This window comes from Mercenaria mercenaria, chromosome 10, assembly GCF_021730395.1.
Source record: "Mercenaria mercenaria strain notata chromosome 10, MADL_Memer_1, whole genome shotgun sequence".
In the NCBI taxonomy this organism is placed as follows: domain Eukaryota; kingdom Metazoa; phylum Mollusca; class Bivalvia; order Venerida; family Veneridae; genus Mercenaria; species Mercenaria mercenaria.
The window spans coordinates 24,795,364-24,813,071 of record NC_069370.1 but is presented as its reverse complement, the minus strand read 5'-3'; the positions used below and the strand labels follow the sequence as shown (position 1 = coordinate 24,813,071).

Below are 17,708 nucleotides of genomic sequence, written 5' to 3'. Positions count from 1 at the left end.
CTCCATAGCACTTCACAAGCTATAGATGGGTTAGTCTGACATAATTTATCAATCGGCATTATTTTATCATTCGAAAGTAAATAAAACAAAATACTTCACGATTTATCATTATTATTCAATAAGAATCATGTAAAACATTATATCATATGACATTTATCACAAGGGGTAACAAGTAACGTATAATAACATTATTATGGTAAGTTTGGAGGTTTAAGGCCACTTAATGTTTGGACAGGGAGTGCCGGAGCAACTGTCCAAACACAGTCGGTCGAGAAGAACCAGCGAGCCTGAATGAGTAAAAACGAAGTGCGGATCGAGGCAAATTTTTGTCCATAAAACGAGTAACGAGACTGCAATATTATGACAGGGAGTGCCGAAGCAACTGTCCGACATGAATAGCAAAATAAGCAAATGGCAAAACCTGTTGCGAATAAGGCAAGCTATCATTGGAATCCACGGGCAAAGACGCAAATTTACTTGAAACCAATCAAGTAAAAAACTTGGCAAGTGCAACAATAAACTACGCAAACTAGGCAAATATGGCAAGCGCAACAGTAAACTAAGCAAGCTAGGATTGCCAGATCACTTGGGCAAAACCTAGAAACGCAAACAGAATTGCAGGCTTACAATCAAAATTTATCTAACCGCGATTCAAATAACGATGTGTATTATTACTATAAATACGTCAGTCGAATAGGCCCCCAAACCGACGGGAATGAGGCCAAGGCCCCAACATCGATTTAGGAGAAAATTCGACAGACAGATACCATACAATATCAAATAATAAAATAATTTTGTGTATAAGCAGTGAATTTTGCTGGCTCGCGTGTTCAACCCTCGACCGACAAAATTTTTACGATAAGTGACAGTGTTATATGACAACAGAGTAATTTACTGAAAAGAATTGATAATCATCTTTTATATTCAGTTTCTCAAAGACTATTATGAACAGTTATTACACATCAGTTATAAAATCCTTATGCAAACGTTCATCACAAAGAATGCAATAACAAAAAGTGTTCACATCCATAGATATACATATCTACAGACAGTATAAGTTATAGCAAACAACTTCCCACAAATACTGTACTGAGTGTCCTTTCTCATAACAATTCTAATAACGATTCAACAATTACAATATAAAGTTCACTAATGTGCAAAGCACTATAAACGTTTATTATGTAGTATTATACACTTATCACTTAGTTTCTGACAGTGATGAGAAATTGAGAATGTCTGAATGTCTACAACTTCACGAGTGACAGATCGTTCACTTGATACCCCTCGTCTGGTAAACGATGTTGCCGTTGCCGCATATTAGCAAGAAGACTCTGAAAAATACATTAAAACACAGCAGAGCAGAGCAAAGAAAGAATCATTATACAACTTATGTATTAATATGATGTCTAAATGAAAAATCGTAGCCAAACAACGATTTATAAACAATTTTGGGTGGGTGGGATGGGAAATTTAGCTTTTAGCAGCGATATTTTATCTTCGGTGTTGAATCGAGAAAGAGAAATTTGCACGGACTTTCGGTGCTTATATACCGTTGGTAGAACTGATACCCGGCTTAATGATAGCATGGTGGCTAGAAACCATGCGTAACGGACGATAATATCCGAGGATCACCAATTGCCTAGTGATCGTGACGTAACTGCATAGCAACGGTGTTGACAGCTTTTTCTTGCAAAATAAAGTAAATTATTTGCAGAAGAAAATAATTTCTATTATTTTATCATTCGAAAGTAAATAAAACAAATACTTCACGATTTATCATTATTATTCAATAAGAATCATGTAAAACATTATATCATATGACATTTATCACAAGGGGTAACAAGTAACGTATAATAACATTATTATGGTAAGTTTGGAGGTTTAAGGCCACTTAATGTTTGGACAGGGAGTGCCGGAGCAACTGTCCAAACACAGTCGGTCGAGAAGAACCAGCGAGCCTGAATGAGTAAAAACGAAGTGCGGATCGAGGCAAATTTTTGTCCATAAAAACGAGTAACGAGACTGCAATATTATGACAGGGAGTGCCGAAGCAACTGTCCGACATGAATAGCAAAATAAGCAAATGGCAAAACCTGTTTGCGAATAAGGCAAGCTATCATTGGAATCCACGGGCAAAGACGCAAATTTACTTGAAACCAATCAAGTAAAAAACTTGGCAAGTGCAACAATAAACTACGCAAACTAGGCAAATATGGCAAGCGCAACAGTAAACTAAGCAAGCTAGGATTGCCAGATCACTTGGGCAAAACCTAGAAACGCAAACAGAATTGCAGGCTTACAATCAAAATTTATCTAACCGCGATTCAAATAACGATGTGTATTATTACTATAAATACGTCAGTCGAATAGGCCGCCAAACCGACGGGAATGAGGCCAAGGCCCCAACATCGATTTAGGAGAAAATTCGACAGACAGATACCATACAATATCAAATAATAAAATAATTTTGTGTATAAGCAGTGAATTTTGCTGGCTCGCGTGTTCAACCCTCGACCGACAAAATTTTTACGCCACAATAATTTCTAGAAATTTATACCCCAAAAATTCTTAAAGAACATTGTGTAAACTAAATTTTTCTTCATGAAATATAGTCTCACATTTCCAGCTGAGCAGACTTCTATAGCAGTAGTAACAAGCTTTTATCCAAAGCGCTTGAAGTATAAGCACTATTGCTTTAAGTTTTTATCCAGTACATCTCTAATATAGTCTAGATAAAACTCTAAACCGACATTATTTAAATGGACGCCATCTTGTCTCCAAAAGTTAGTTGCCGAATCAATGTCAGGAGATACAATATCATGTTTGCCAGATGAGCGGACCAAATATCTGCCCCAGCGATTAACCCTTGTACGCTTGTTCTCTATGGTACGCCACGGATTGACTGCGCCATCCCACACCCGTTTTTGCAGTATATTGATCCAAATAATTGTTGCTGCAGGAAAAGCTGTTCTTAGGTATTTAACCTCTCTGTTGATTAGGTTTTTAATTTGAAAAATTGAAAGAGAGGTCAAGTCATTTCCCCCTAAATGAATAATAATGGCTTTGGGTGGGGATGAGAGCAGGACTGCAGCCTCAATAGTGCGGCGAAAAGAGAACCAATGCAGACCCCTGACGGCCCACCAGGCAATTGTCTTACCTGGCAAGCGAAGGTTGGGTTTTCCAGTAGCTTCAGCTCTTATCCCGGCCCAATAAGGGATGGAATCACCCAGTATCCAAGCGTCTATATAAAGAAGTACATGTAGAAAAAATAAGTTATAAACTCTTGGCTAATTGCTGACGTCAGCAGAAGTAGGCACTAAATATTGAAAAGAAAGCTAATTACGAATATAAGTTCTATAAGACTTTGAGGACCAGCGACCTAATGACTTTATTACTTCAGCCGAAAGACCCGCCTGCGCTAAATCAGTTGCTCTACCTATTCGAAAGCTATGCGACCTATAGTGTCCTGAATATTGAGTTCTAGCCATGCACTTAGCAAGAACTCCGCAAAACTGTGACCTTGAGACAGGTATGCCATTCACGTGGCAAAATAGGGGTCCTTGGACATTTGGTCTAAGGCACAAATAGTTTGTTAAAGCTTTTACTGGACAAAATTGATGCTTAACACTTGGAAGTTTGATAGAAACGTGATTGCAGCGCTGGTTAGTTTTGAAGCGGTATAATTTGACTAACATGTGTGTATCATTTCTTGAAATTGACACATCACTTAACTGAATTTGGCCACCCACGCCAGGTCTAGGGGCGACTAACTCGCTTACTCTGAATAAACCAAAATAGGCCATTAAAAATAATGCCAAAAATAGAACTGACTCATAGTGATTAATTGCGACCTGTGGTAAAACCGAGCACACTGCAACTAAACATTCCAAGTTAACGGTGCTCTTTGTCCCTAGAAATACGTTTCCTATGGCAACCTCAAGTATTTTCTTTATAACAAATTACCAGTGATGACGTGATAACCATGCAGTTTGTGATAGTAATTTAAACCAGAAATATAGGTTGAAATGCTTTTCGGTGAAAGTCCTTTCTCAAAACAATGAGAAATAAAAACAACTATGTGCTTGATTGGGGCTGGCCCAAAAAATCACCTAATTTGTAAATTTGTCTGAATTGCCTAAATACGTTTAGCGCTACGTTGTAGGTTGAAAGGGAATTCGGTGCTGTTCCAGACTGTAATAAACTGCCCGGCTCTAAATTGAAGATATTCCAAAGAAAGGAAGGTATCTGACGAGGGGCTGGGTCTGCCTCTGGAGCGACCTGCCTGAATCTGTCCCACTGAAACCGAGATAATGCGTCGCAAACAATATTTGAACGACCTTGAATATGATTTGCCTTAACAATGATGTTTAACTGCAAACACCTCAATGTGAGAAATCTAACTAAACACATGATACGATCGGATTTTGATGACAATTTGTTCAAAATATGAACTACCGAAATATTGTCACAATTAAACCTGATTTTTTTGTTTTTTAAGTCACTGCCCCAAATAAATAATGCTACAAGAATGGGAAAATAATTCTAAAACCGTAATATCAGATGTTATTCCCGATGTGTGCCATGATTCCGGCCACTTAGCATTACACCATTGGCCGTGGAAATATATCCGAAACCCTGTCTTGGCCCCCAGCGCTATCCGTAAACAACTGAACGTCCTCATTTGTGACCCAAAAGGGGTCTGGAAACACTGAAATCCCGTTATAATTTTGAACGAAATTTAACCACATTTGTAGGTCAAGGCGGATTTCTTTACTGATCCGTATTCTATGGAAGGGCTTTGTGAGACCACAAGTAGCATTGATAAAGCGACGAATAAACGGCCTGCCGGCTACGACAGCACGGCAGCAAAAATTCAAGGAGCCAATAAGGGATTGCATAGCTTTCAACGTTGTTTTAGGTTTCAACAGTAGATCTTGAATTTTTCTGACAACTTCTTGCAATTTTGACACAGGAATTCTAACAACCATTTCGTTCGAGTCCAATTCTAACCCCAAAAATACCAAAACTTCAAACCGGACCTACGGTTTTGTCTGTGGCTAACGGGACCTTTAATTCAGACATTGTTGACTGAAAACAGTTTAATGCTACGGCGCAAGATTCCTTGCTTTTGGCGCCACCTAGAAAGTCATCAAGATAATGAATTAATTTTGCTGTATTTAGTCTTGATTTAACCAGAAATTCTAAAAACCTTGCAAATCTTTCGAAAGTGATGCAACTTATTGAAGCTCCAAAAGGAAGTGCCTTATCAAAATAAAACTTATCATTAAACCTAAAACCAATAACTCAAAGTCTGACGGAGTAATCGGTATAGACGAAAGGCACTCTTAATATCTACCTTAAATAATTTGCAATGCCTTCCTAGGTCTTGAACTAATTTGACGGCTTCGTCAAAACTCGTATATTGAACTGAACATTCATTTGGGTCAATGTAGTCATTGACCGACTCGCCAGGAGGGTAAGAGAGGTGATGTATCATCCTAAATTCACCTGTAGTTTTTTTAGGCACAAGGCCAATAGGAGACACAATTAAATTAGAGAAAGGTGGATCTTTAAAGGGGCCCGCTACCCGGCCGGCTTCAATTTCCGTGTTTATTTGTTTCTGAATAATATCAGGATTCAACTTTGTAGATTTTAAGTTAGGAGAATCCCTAGCTTCGCGGGGACCACTATACTGTATTGGGAATCCATTTTTAAAACCAGCCAGGAGAAAGGCCGCCTCGCTTTGATCATAAAATTGTAAATATTTTCCAGGACTGAAACATCAATTGGTGAGAATGCAAGTGAAAATACATCGAGATTGCATGGTTCTTGTGAAATATTTCTATTTTTGTGCCTGTCCCCGACCTTGACCTCTGAAGGGGCGATAATATGGACGGGCGCGAAATGACTGATTCGTCGGGAATCTAACATTTGGCGTAGTATATGGTTGATTTTTGGAGCAGATTACAGCCGGATGCGTGCCGCCGCATATTTTACAGAGGTGTGCGAACCTACAGTTTGGCCATTTACATTTGGACTGGTTAAAGTCATTGCATTTATAGCTGAAAGGGGTTGTCGGCCTAGAACTGTCCCGCACCTGGACGCAGCGCCACCATATATCGTTATTAATAACTGACCAAGGGGAAGGCACTAGTGCTTGTCGGAGGCGGAACTGTTCATCATAGGTCCGCCAAGCAAATCCCCCTTGACGCGCTGCACATTCTCTGATGGTAAACATGTAATGCAAAAGTTCGTAAACTTTATCAGAATGTGTGGACAAATAAATAGATGCATAAATTATGAAGGCATCGGTCCATCTCTCGATAGAACCGATTTTATCCTTACAAACTTTTTTGGAAGCCTCAATATGGCCGTCAGAATCTACTAATCTGAGAACACTGCTGTTGGAAAATTCGGCCAGTTCTACAGCACCTTTCAATAAGAGAGCTAAATTAGTGTATTCACCCTTGCAAATTTGTTGTTTAATTGACGTCGGAACATGGGCGGCCAGATCATCCCCTGCTAAACGCATATCCGGCGGCGTAAACAAGCCGCCTGAAGTAGGCTGGAAAACAGACTGGGGGAAAAATGGGACATTAATACCCTGAGCAGTATTTTCAACACCGAGACTTAAATTATCGGGACCTGAAGTCTGATGTGAATTGTCCGGAGGAAGAACACCCGAATCCCTAATAATAGTTTCAAAATCAATAATAGACCTACCCGCATCTGGCTGTAATAAGCTGTTGCTTGCACCATCGAGGTCCTCGCTCGTGCGCTTCTGGCCCCGTGCAGTTACCACCGGATTTGGAGAGGGTGGAGAGTCCGTCTGGCAATGTGAATCAACCAATCTTTGACCGGCAACTACATCATCGTTGACAGGATTGACATCGGCATTATTTACGTTGTGTGCCCGCCTAGCATTACGATTCCTACCCGCAGCACCTTGCTGCCTTGGCCCAGCAGCAGCAATATTCCTCCTCCGTACGCCTCGACCACGTGGCATGACAAACGTAGTACTAGAGTTTACAGCTGTGAAATTTAGCTTTTAGCAGCGTAGTTTATCTTCGGTGTTGAATCGAGAAAGAGAAATTTGCACGGACTTTCGGTGCTTATATACCGTTGGTAGAACTGATACCCGGCTTAATGATAGCATGGTGGCTAGAAACCATGCGTAACGGACGATAATATCCGAGGATCACCAATTGCCTAGTGATCGTGACGTAACTGCATAGCAACGGTGTTGACAGCTTTTTCTTGCAAAATAAAGTAAATTATTTGCAGAAGAAAATAATTTCTATTATTTGTTTATTATAAATCGATCATTTTGAATTTCAGGTCTCTTCTTCATGCTCTTCTCATCCTGCAGGAAGTTATTTTTACGCATTTTATATCTCTTGGTAACTAAAATATATGAATGACTAATGTTTCAGTGTCAAGACACAAGCTTTGTTTTCACAATCTTATCAAGGACATCCTGTCTGAAACCATGTGTCAGATCTGTAAATTGTTACGATCTGATTCGTTTTTCAACTTTGGTTTGAATAGGAAGTGAGAGTGTAGAAGCAAAGCCAAAGATAAAAAAGATCGAAACAGAAATAGCGTGGTGAATTTTTAGAATAAAATGATGCAAATATCGCATTAAGAGCTTCGGTGATAGAAAATCTAGTTCTTGAAATGTGCTACTTAATTTGAAATACCTAAAATATGATGACAAGTGCCTGACTTATAGTAACAAAAGAATTATATTACAGTAAATCAAGGGAATATTGTATAGATTAACTAGTTGAAATCCTACATATCTGTTCTGATTAGTTAATTATCGTACATGTACTGTGTAAACCGATCCTCTCACCAATATTTCAGTTATTCCTCTAAAATGGTCCTATTTAACCATCGTCACGTGGACAAATTAACATAAACATATATCATTTAATGAATCATCACCAGATTTGAAATCATTTCTTTAGGGCTGGAGAAGGATTCCATATAATATTATAAATGTTACTTTCAACATTATTTCAGTCATGTAACGGCGGTCAATTAACTTAATCAGTGTTTCTGGAGTCTCTACAAGTAGTAGATTTTTCCGTGCAAGTAACTGCCATTTTCTCCAAATGATTCAGAAAGTGGAGGACAAAATCACTCCTGACAATGTCTATTATCAAATCGTCATGGAGAACATTCACCTCTCCCGGGGACTGAACTCACGACCCATAGATCTGCGCTCTACTGATTGAGCTAAAAATACTTGTTTGTATACATGGAAGTAAAGTGATTTTAACTATTTACGTGAGAATTTTATACATTTATATGTAATTCATTTTCCGCTTTAGTCTTCTTCCTCAAAACCTATCATATTTTCTTTCGCACACATTTCTCAGAAGGTGTACAATATGTAAATATTCTTTTTATAGTTAGTTCAAAGCTTAAATTTAAGTTTTATTGCTGCCTGAAATGCAAGAAATGCATTTGCAGTGTCATTTTGTAATCATTTGCTCAACAATTTTTCTAACTGCACACCTGACTTTTGTTTTTATCTCTGCCAAATGTTGACAGATTTGAATGAAAATTGGACACATTGTTTAATGACCAGTTGAATTAAATAAACATAACAACGATATCAATTTTTCGTACATTCGTTGTGCCATGACAGTTTAAATAAGGTACCCCCCCCACCCCCCCGCCCACCTACCAAAAAAAAAATGTCATTGAATGAATGCAACTTGTTGCAGGTCTGTATGCGGCAAGTACTGTCATCTGCAGGATTAAACAATTTTGTCATTAATTTGGTGTTATTAATGACGTCACAAACCTGATAAAAAATTAATATGTACATATTGAAAATATTAACAGATGTTCCATTACAACTAAACAGAGTTGAACATTCAGAATATAATATTTTTGATATCATTGAATTAATAGGATCAAAGTGTACTACTGTGATTTGGAATTTACTAATATGACTTTTAGTTTCAGGGTTACCTTATTGTTACCTTTACAGTTAAATGAATTTCCATCAGGCTCTGATCGTTTTTGTGTTATATTATAATACAATAATCATTTAACATTGTGTAAAACATTCATTCAAATCTGTCAAAATTTGGCAATAAAGGGAAAAAACAGGTGTGGAGTCAGAAAAGTTCTTGAATATATTGTTAATATATGCACCATTTTGCTACCGTTAATAACTTGGAAGTCATTTTTAAAAGTTCAGTTTTGACCTTGACATGTCTGTGACCTTGAAATTACATTGAAATAACCCTTGGATAAAACATTTCCAAAAATATTTCTCTAGTTCATCCACATATAAAGATTAGCAAACATGTCAAGTAAAACACACTTTGCCATCGTATGCCACTTTCCCCAGATATATATTATTCTATATAATATTATATATATATTAGATATACATTTTATATATTATCATCAGTTTCATTTACAAAATAGTAAAGGGCATCGAGACGCACTTTTTTAACCAATTTAGATGGTATATGAAAATAAAATGAGTGCACAGCGGCATAGTTTATTTGTAAATGCACACATTTGACCTTTGACCCCATTGTACTGTAATGAGGAACCCTAGAAGGCAACAGCCCCTTTTAAATTTTATGTTTGATTCTAAGGAACACTTTAATACCAATATCCGAGCATTAACAAAAAATGCCATCAGAAGTCACATTTTCCCAAGATATTGGCAGACTATCAGATATTTTACAGATAACGGGCCTAGCGATAACCATGTCATACATTAGGTATTGTTCAATCATATTATAAGTGATGTGAATTTAATGTATACTTACTTTTGCATTTAGAGATATGTAAATGTTGCTGAGTGTCAATATATAGTGTCATGAATGTTTACACTGACAGGAAAATTGCGCATTCGAAACTAAGGGAAGTTACTCGGACTAGCTACCAATTTTGGAAAAGATAACCGATATTAATAAATGCAGTTTTTTTTTTTTTAGTAAAAACCATCATTTATTCTATTTCATACCTGTTAACCCCTTCAAAACCATGTCAGTAATCCCCAAGTCCATGCACTTTCAATTATCCATTTTGATTCATGTAGACAGACACGCCCAGACTGGGCTGAAAAAATGTTTGAGCCATTTTTACGTGGTCGGTAGCAGGGTGGGTGTGGGGAGGGGTGTTCCTTCCCGCTTTGAACTGCAGTCAGATTTTGAAATGGGCATTGTGGCAGGTGGTAAAAAGGCAAATGTACCAAACTGTAAAGTGGCAATATGGTGGAGGGTGTGGGAGGATACCCCCTCTTGCAAGTAGGGTTTGGGGTATCACCACAAGAAATTTTTGAATATGTAGACCCTTGATACAGCCTTTGGTGCAATTTCTAACTGAAAATTTTATGTTTCAATTTCTGAATATTACCTAGATTCTTTTTAGTATTACAATATCTAAAGTATGAATGACTGTCACTTCATATTTTTACTTTCAGATCATGCCTCAGGACTAGAATATAAGTCTGATGTAGATTCTATGTATGTGTTATAAAAATAAATTCTAGAATCATTTCTGTTACAATAATATCTATCATGTCTGTTACTTGAATGTTAAAATTTCATTACACAGCTCGATATTTACCCAAAATATTATATCTGGATACGATTACACTTTTCTATATACGCCAAAATATCCAGTTTCAACAGTATGTTTTACAAATTGTGATGATACGAAGACAGTTTAGCAGCAATTGGGAATATCTGACACTGAAGTTTACGGTAAAATTACCTCTCATTTAAATCATTTCATAAACAAAATTGTTTCGTTTCGTCAAAGCAGTCTAACATAGACGATCTACTTTCGATTTCAAAAACTACAAGAAAATACAATTTAATGTTTCACCGATTTGTTTATTTCTCTAAAAATAAGAAATAAAATCATTTTTACAATCAGTAGTAATTAAACAAACCAGTTAGAGCTTCTTCTCCCGATAATTTATCTGCTTACTGACTGCAAAATTCAACCCATGTGTCATCATGAAACGCAGAATGGGTGACGGTTTTATTTTTTTGTGAACTGAATCGTAACCAGTCAAAATTCCAGAAAGGTTACGATTTAGAACGAAGTTGTACGTAAACGTTTGCATTTTTGCCACTCGCGATTTTGCATCATTTTGATCTGGCCGATCTTCGTAGTATTTTTTTTTTTTTTCAGTAAACCAAAGTCCGTATTTTCAAAGGCAAAGTCGTAGAAGCGTTGTTATAAACAGGTCACGTGTGTTCGCCGACAAGTGTCCAGAATGTAACTAGAGTTATCACTGAAGGTGATGAATGTACCCCCCGTTCGGGAGGTTAGGAGCGCACAAGATTGCATATGCAGACTGTATGTATGTAGTATATTAACAAAAAACAAAGTCCCATAACTGTGCAGAATTTTTTTCTGAAAGAACCTAACATGCACCATGCACAACTAGGGTTACTACTGATCACTTGTGTTAAGTTTCACTAAATTGTGTGCATGGGTTCAGGAGATTATGAACCTAACATGCACCATGCACAACAGTTTCTACTGTTGTTACTGATCACTTGTGTGAAGTTTCATAAAATTGTGTCAAGGGGATGAGGAGAGTTGGTGCGCACAAGACTGTGTCTATGTATATAGTATAGTAAAAATAAACAAAGTCCCATAACACTGTAAAAAAAAATTCTGAAAGAACCTAACATGCATCATGCAAAACTACTGTTGTTACTGATCACTTTTGTGAAGTTTCATTAAATTGTGTCAAGGGGATGAGGAGAGTTGGTGCGCACAAGATTGTGTCTACGGACAGACAGACAGACAACCTGAAACCAGTATACCCCCCGTTGGGGGGTACAATTAGGATTCATCCGCGAAGTCTCAAGGAAGAATTAACGTACTGCACATATCTTATTCGGGTCATTCAAAATGAAGCTGTCATAATTTAATTTCATCGATGTGGTAAACTCTTTGATAAGAGACAATCCAATGCTTTCAGAGGTACCAGACTCAATAAAATACTAGCAGTATCTTCTGGAACTATATTTTGTCTTTCGCTGGATGTTATGCAAGCTTGGTAAGCCTGCGCAATTCATGAAAATTTAATGCATAGCGCAATAAATTTGTTATTTGCGCAATGATTTTAAAGATTATTTTTTGAAACGGACAGCCGGTAACAAATGGATAATTTGGCTAATAAGTTAATATGCAGTTTTTATTTGAATTTGTGAACATCATATTTGCTATTTTGTGACAAAAGGGCATAAAATCAGTCACAATAATCATATGCGCAAATGTATTACCAAATCCCGTAGAATCGTTATTCGTGTCTATGCTTAATGAGTTACCGCGGAAGAAAATACGTGGCTTTATTCGACTATTGCACAATTACACTTAATAAATTTGACAGATTACATCGTATATTGGTCATAGCAAATGGGATTGACATAACTGAACTTCATACGATCAATGAACTCTTTGAAATTAGAGACAATCTAATGGAACTACATCAGTTCGCTGTGTTGTGAGGCCATTTAATGAGAATGAGAAATCGGGCGATAGCAAGGACTCGTCAAACGCTTTTAGCGTTTAGCCGACTCAAAAATCATCTGAAGCAATGTCACTTTTACCTCAGCTTCATGTAAAGAAGTTGCAAGTTTTTCCTTCAGTTCTGGCAATTCCCTGTGAGCACTCATGTGGAACCATGTCCATGATTAACAGAAATATCCATAGCAGGTTGCAATTTTCATGAACATCCATTAAGCAAATCATAAGAAGTTATTTAAAGTATGTCTATATTTAGTTCAAATGGCATAAAGCACAGTAAAAATCAAACAAATTTAAATTATTCAACATCTATTGAAGGATGTTCCTGACTATGTTTGGAGACTATCTATCAAGCCAATAAAAGCAAAATATTGACAATAGACAATGGAACCACAACATCCATCAATACTCAAAGCCTACTTGGTTCAGGTAAGCTACTAAATACACTTTACAAAGTAAAAAATCAAAAGATAATACCGGTAGGTAACGGTAGATTTCTCAGAAGCACAGAACACCACAAACATACAAAAAGAAGCTGTTACGGAAAAACATTACAGGTGAGTTGCTTCAAAAATCCAACAAGTACATTTTAATTTTATGCAAAATATTGCATCAAACATAACTCCTATTGTATTCTTTGATTTTAAATCATCAAAGTTAAAGGCTCACAGACTGCTGAGTTCTTGGTCTTTTTCATTAAATACCTAAACTTAAATTCTGTATTGTATAACTTACTAAAAACTGTGCTAAGATTCAGGGAGATAACTATCCATGAATGGTGATCCAGATTTGAGCCAAACAAGAAAAACACAGTGGTTTTCTCCCCTGGTTCTGTCAATACACCATGTATCCGAATTGCATTTCGAGTAAAATTGTATACATGCCATGTTTCCCCTTCATCAGTAGAATACCTGAAACAAACAGTATGTCACCTATCCTGAATCAGCCAAGCAAGACCTGTTAGAGGACAGCAACATTTGAAAATTTAAAATCCTTGCCACTATAAAAGTTAATACAATGATAACATAGACATAACAAGAGCTGTCTGTAAGACAGCGTGCTCCACTATTTGGTGATTTGACAGTAAAATGAATATGTCTCAATAAGAGACCTCTACTTAAAAATGAAGATACATATATTTTGTTTGTATGCTGAAAATATTTATGTGAACTTACAGTAAGATATAAGCAATAGTAAAAAGGATATGACAGAAAAACAAAGGTTGCCGAAAAACTTTAACCTTAAAATAACCTAAGAATAACACCTTGGTGACCTTGACATTGGGTATAATGGGCCTAACCCCTGTACATATTTTGTTTGTATGCTGGACAATGTTTATGCAAAGTTACAGTAATATATAAGCAATAGTAACAAAGCTATGACAGAAAAACAAAGGTTGCCGAAAAACTTTAACTTTAATGATAACCTAAGTATAACACCTTGGTGACCTTGACCTTAGGTATAATGGGCTCTGCCCCTATACATTCTTTGTTTGTATACTGGACAATGTTTATGTGAAGTTATAGTAAGATATAAGCAATAGTAACAAAGATATGACAGAACAAGAGCTGTCTCCATAGGATGACACATGCCCCCGATGGCACTTTGAATGAATAGTTATGGCCAATGTTAGAGTTTAGGACCTTTGACCTACGGACCTGGGTCTTGTGCGCGACACGTCGTCTTACTGTGGTACACATCCATGCCCAATATTTTGAAAATCCAAGCATGAATGACAAAGATATGGACCGGACACGCCCATCAATGCACTATGTTGAAATATGACCTTTAACGTCTAAGTGTGACCTTGACCTTTGAGCTACGGACCTGGGTCTTGCGCACGACATGTCATCTTACTGTGGTACACATTTATGCCAAGTTATTTGAAAATCCATCCATGGATGACAAAGATATGGACCGGACACGAATGCACTATCATGAAAAATGACCTTTAACGTCTAAGTGTGACCTTGACCTTTGAGCTACGGACCTGGGTCTTGCACGCGACACGTCGTCTTACTGTGGTACACATTCATGCCAAGTTATTTGAAAATCCATCCATGGATGACAAAGATATGGACCGGACACGCCCAACTATCATGAAAAATGACCTTTAACGTCTAAGTGTGACCTTGACCTTTGAGCTACGGACCTGGGTCTTTCGCGCGACACGTCGTCTTACTGTGGTACACATTCATGCCAAGTTATTTGAAAATCCATCCATCGATGACAAAGATATGGACCGGACACAAAAATTGCGGACAGACTGACAGACCGACAGACTGACAGACTGACAGACGGTTCAAAAACTATATGCCTCCCTTCGGGGGCATAAAACCAAAGGTTGCCAAAAAACTTTAACCTTAAAAATAACCAAAGTATAACACCTTGGTGACCTTGACCTTGGGTATAATGAGCACAGCCCCTACACTTATTCTATCTGTATACTGGACAATGTATGTGAACTTACAGTAAGATATAAGCAATAGTAACAAAGATATGACAGAAAAACAATGGTTGCCGAAAAACTTTAACCAAGAAAGGTCACGCCGACGCAGACGCTGGGGCGAGTAGAACAGCCCCCCTATTCTCCGAATAGTGGAGCTAAAAAGGTACAAATAGGCAACTATTTGAAATCGAAAAAACTTTCCCTCCAATAATGCTTAATGAGATAATACATAACATAAAAAACTGCATGTAAACAAAAGGGACCTCAAGGCCCTGTATCACTCATCTAACCTGGTTCTTAAACCCAGATCCTAGTATCTAATCTGGCCTAGATTTCATAGAGACAAACATTTTGACCATGTTTTATATAAATCAGGTAGACCATTATCAAGTAGCAAGTTGTTCAATGATTTGACCAAGTGACTTAGTTTTTGATGTAAGGTACCTCACATTTGAATGTGACCTAGATTTCATATAGACAAACATTCTGACAAAGTTTTAAGATGTTCAAGCTGAGAAAGTGGCCTTTAAAGTGTTAACCAAGTTTTTCTATAATTTTATCTAATGACCTAGTTTTTTCCACAAATTTATCTTTGAATTAAAACAAACATTCAAACCAAGTCTCAGGTAGAAAATGTAGCCTTTTAAGTGTTAACAATGTTTTTTTATGATTTGACATAGTGACCTAGAATTTGACCTAGATAATCCAGTTTCTAACTTGAACTATATTTCATAGAGTAAAACATTCTTAAAAAGATTTATGAAGATCAAGCAGACATAGATAAAACATCTATATGACAGAACTGGTACCTTGTAGATCAAAGAAATCATCTGAAGGCAAGTCAATTAATTAGGCTGATCATGGCTGTATTCTATGTGGCTGCCAGTGTTAACAAGCTTTTTCTATGATTTGACTTAGTAGTGATCCACTTTAAGATCTCAGGTAACCAAGTTTTGAACAAGGCTTATATTTCACGGAGACTATCACTCGGAATTTTTTATAAAAATCATATCGAAAATGTAACAAGACTTTGCAAAGATCTGACCTTCTGACCTATTTAAAGAACTCAAGTAACCCAGTTTTAAATTTGACCAAGATGTCATAAGAACAAACATTTTGACAAAGTGTTAAGAAGATCAAACAGAATATAAGGATCTTACATGCCTGCCTGTGTAAGACGGGGTTTTCCCTACCCGAGGGACAGTGTAGAATGGAAAACCGAGCGTTAGCAATTGGTAAGGTAACCAGGTTTTATATTTGTTCTAGATTTCATGGAGACAAACATTCTGACAAATTCTCATATAATGAGGCAGAAAATGTGGTCTTTAGATTGTTAACAAGATTTTCTTTATCAACTGACATCTTCTTTTTTAACTGACATAGTGACCTTGTTGACCCATTAATGATCTGTCTAAGAATTTATTGAGGGTAACATTCTGACTAAGTTTTTTAAAGATTGGGCAAAAAATGACACTACTACAGTGTTTACAGTCAAACTGTTGATGACGCATGGCAACTGACAACACAGGGTGATCACAATAGTTTATCTGGAGCACTTTGTGCTCAGGTGAGCTTATTGCAAAATAGAGTTATGGGACCTGTCCATGGCATATCATCAAAGTGAACTAGTATGCCAAGTTTCAATCCATTCACACAAGTGGTTACTCATTTACCAGCTTATAAACAAAAGCCTAAACAGCAAGAGTGCTCTAAGTCACTCACCTGACCAACTCACAATACATACATAAAACCCCTTATCTTCTTGACTATTTAACAACTTTTGCTAAAAAAGATATTCACATAATTTGTGTGACATTTCAACTACATAAAAGAATAGAACATTTTTTTATTCTTATTGTATCTCAAAATACTGTTGAATATACTTATATAGGTCTACATTATATAAAAGAAATAAACTTACACAATCTGATTGGTAGGTTCGTACTGTTTTACTGCCAGAATAATTCCACCATGGTCAGCCAGTGCAAAGTAATGTACTCCATCTAAAACCTACAAACAACCAATAAATACTTGAAACAAGAGGGCCATGATGGCTCTAGATAGCTCACCTGAGTTATGCTGCTTACTTGAACATTTTGACAGATGGTTATGAAAGGAAAATGCCTGTGAAAGAATGTTTTAGAAGTTTCTACTAAATAAATATGGGCAGGTAACATGTATGGGTGTGTTCGGGGTTGGGGAGGTGTGGTAAGACATTGATGGAATGCTGTGATATTACATACAAGAAGATTTTTTAATAAAAGTGTCTACTACATACAAGTAGTGAAAAGTGACCACATCCCCTTGTGGCCATGTTTTTTTACCAAACAGAATAACTTTTACAATCTTCCTAAAGAGTCGCAAAAGAAATGTTTGTGTAAAATTATTATGAAACACGGTCTGCTGTTTCTGACAAGAATTTTTTTTAAGTTTCCAATATAAACATATAGGGAACAAGAGTGCAAGAATGTCACAATATACGCCCGTCACAGCAAATTTCTTTACTCTAGCACCTGTATTTGCTGATGTAATTTTAATTTTGTGGTTGTTTGGTAATCATTGTAATTCTTTTGTTTTTCTAAGTCCACAAAAAAACTCCTTACCAGGTAGAGATACCTTAAAATACACCTAAAATTAGAAAGTAACAACTATGTTGTACCACAGAAAAGTGGTCTTGGTTTTTCCCTACGGTCAATTATAAAAAAGTTACAATATAAGTTATTTATAGTAA

The 17,708-nt window shown here is 36.8% G+C and overlaps 2 protein-coding genes across 3 annotated transcripts in view; both read right to left on the bottom strand.

Moving 5' to 3' along the window:
• Window positions 1–1,496: 1,496 nt before the first annotated feature.
• On the bottom strand, window positions 1,497–7,956 carry LOC123559617 (uncharacterized). Its single transcript, XM_045351584.2, has 2 exons — window positions 6,724–7,956; window positions 1,497–3,241 (listed from the first exon to the last, which is right to left on the bottom strand). The coding sequence occupies exons 1-2, from the start codon at window positions 7,004–7,006 to the stop codon at window positions 2,688–2,690; spliced, it is 837 nt and encodes a 278-aa protein (XP_045207519.1). The 5' UTR covers window positions 7,007–7,956; the 3' UTR covers window positions 1,497–2,687.
• Window positions 7,957–11,869: 3,913 nt separating this feature from the next.
• The window catches only part of LOC123560877 (sortilin-related receptor-like), a 91,264-nt gene continuing 85,425 nt past the window's right edge, over window positions 11,870–17,708 (bottom strand). The window contains exons 11-12 of one of the 2 annotated variants that reach the window (XM_053552535.1): window positions 16,899–16,987; window positions 11,870–13,439 (exon numbers count right to left, since the gene is read on the bottom strand). In XM_053552535.1, coding sequence (XP_053408510.1) covers window positions 13,172–13,439; window positions 16,899–16,987 — 357 coding nt within the window. In that variant the 3' untranslated portion in view covers window positions 11,870–13,171. The remainder of the gene's footprint in view (window positions 13,440–16,898; window positions 16,988–17,708) is intronic. The other variant, XM_053552534.1, reaches the window with a different exon arrangement.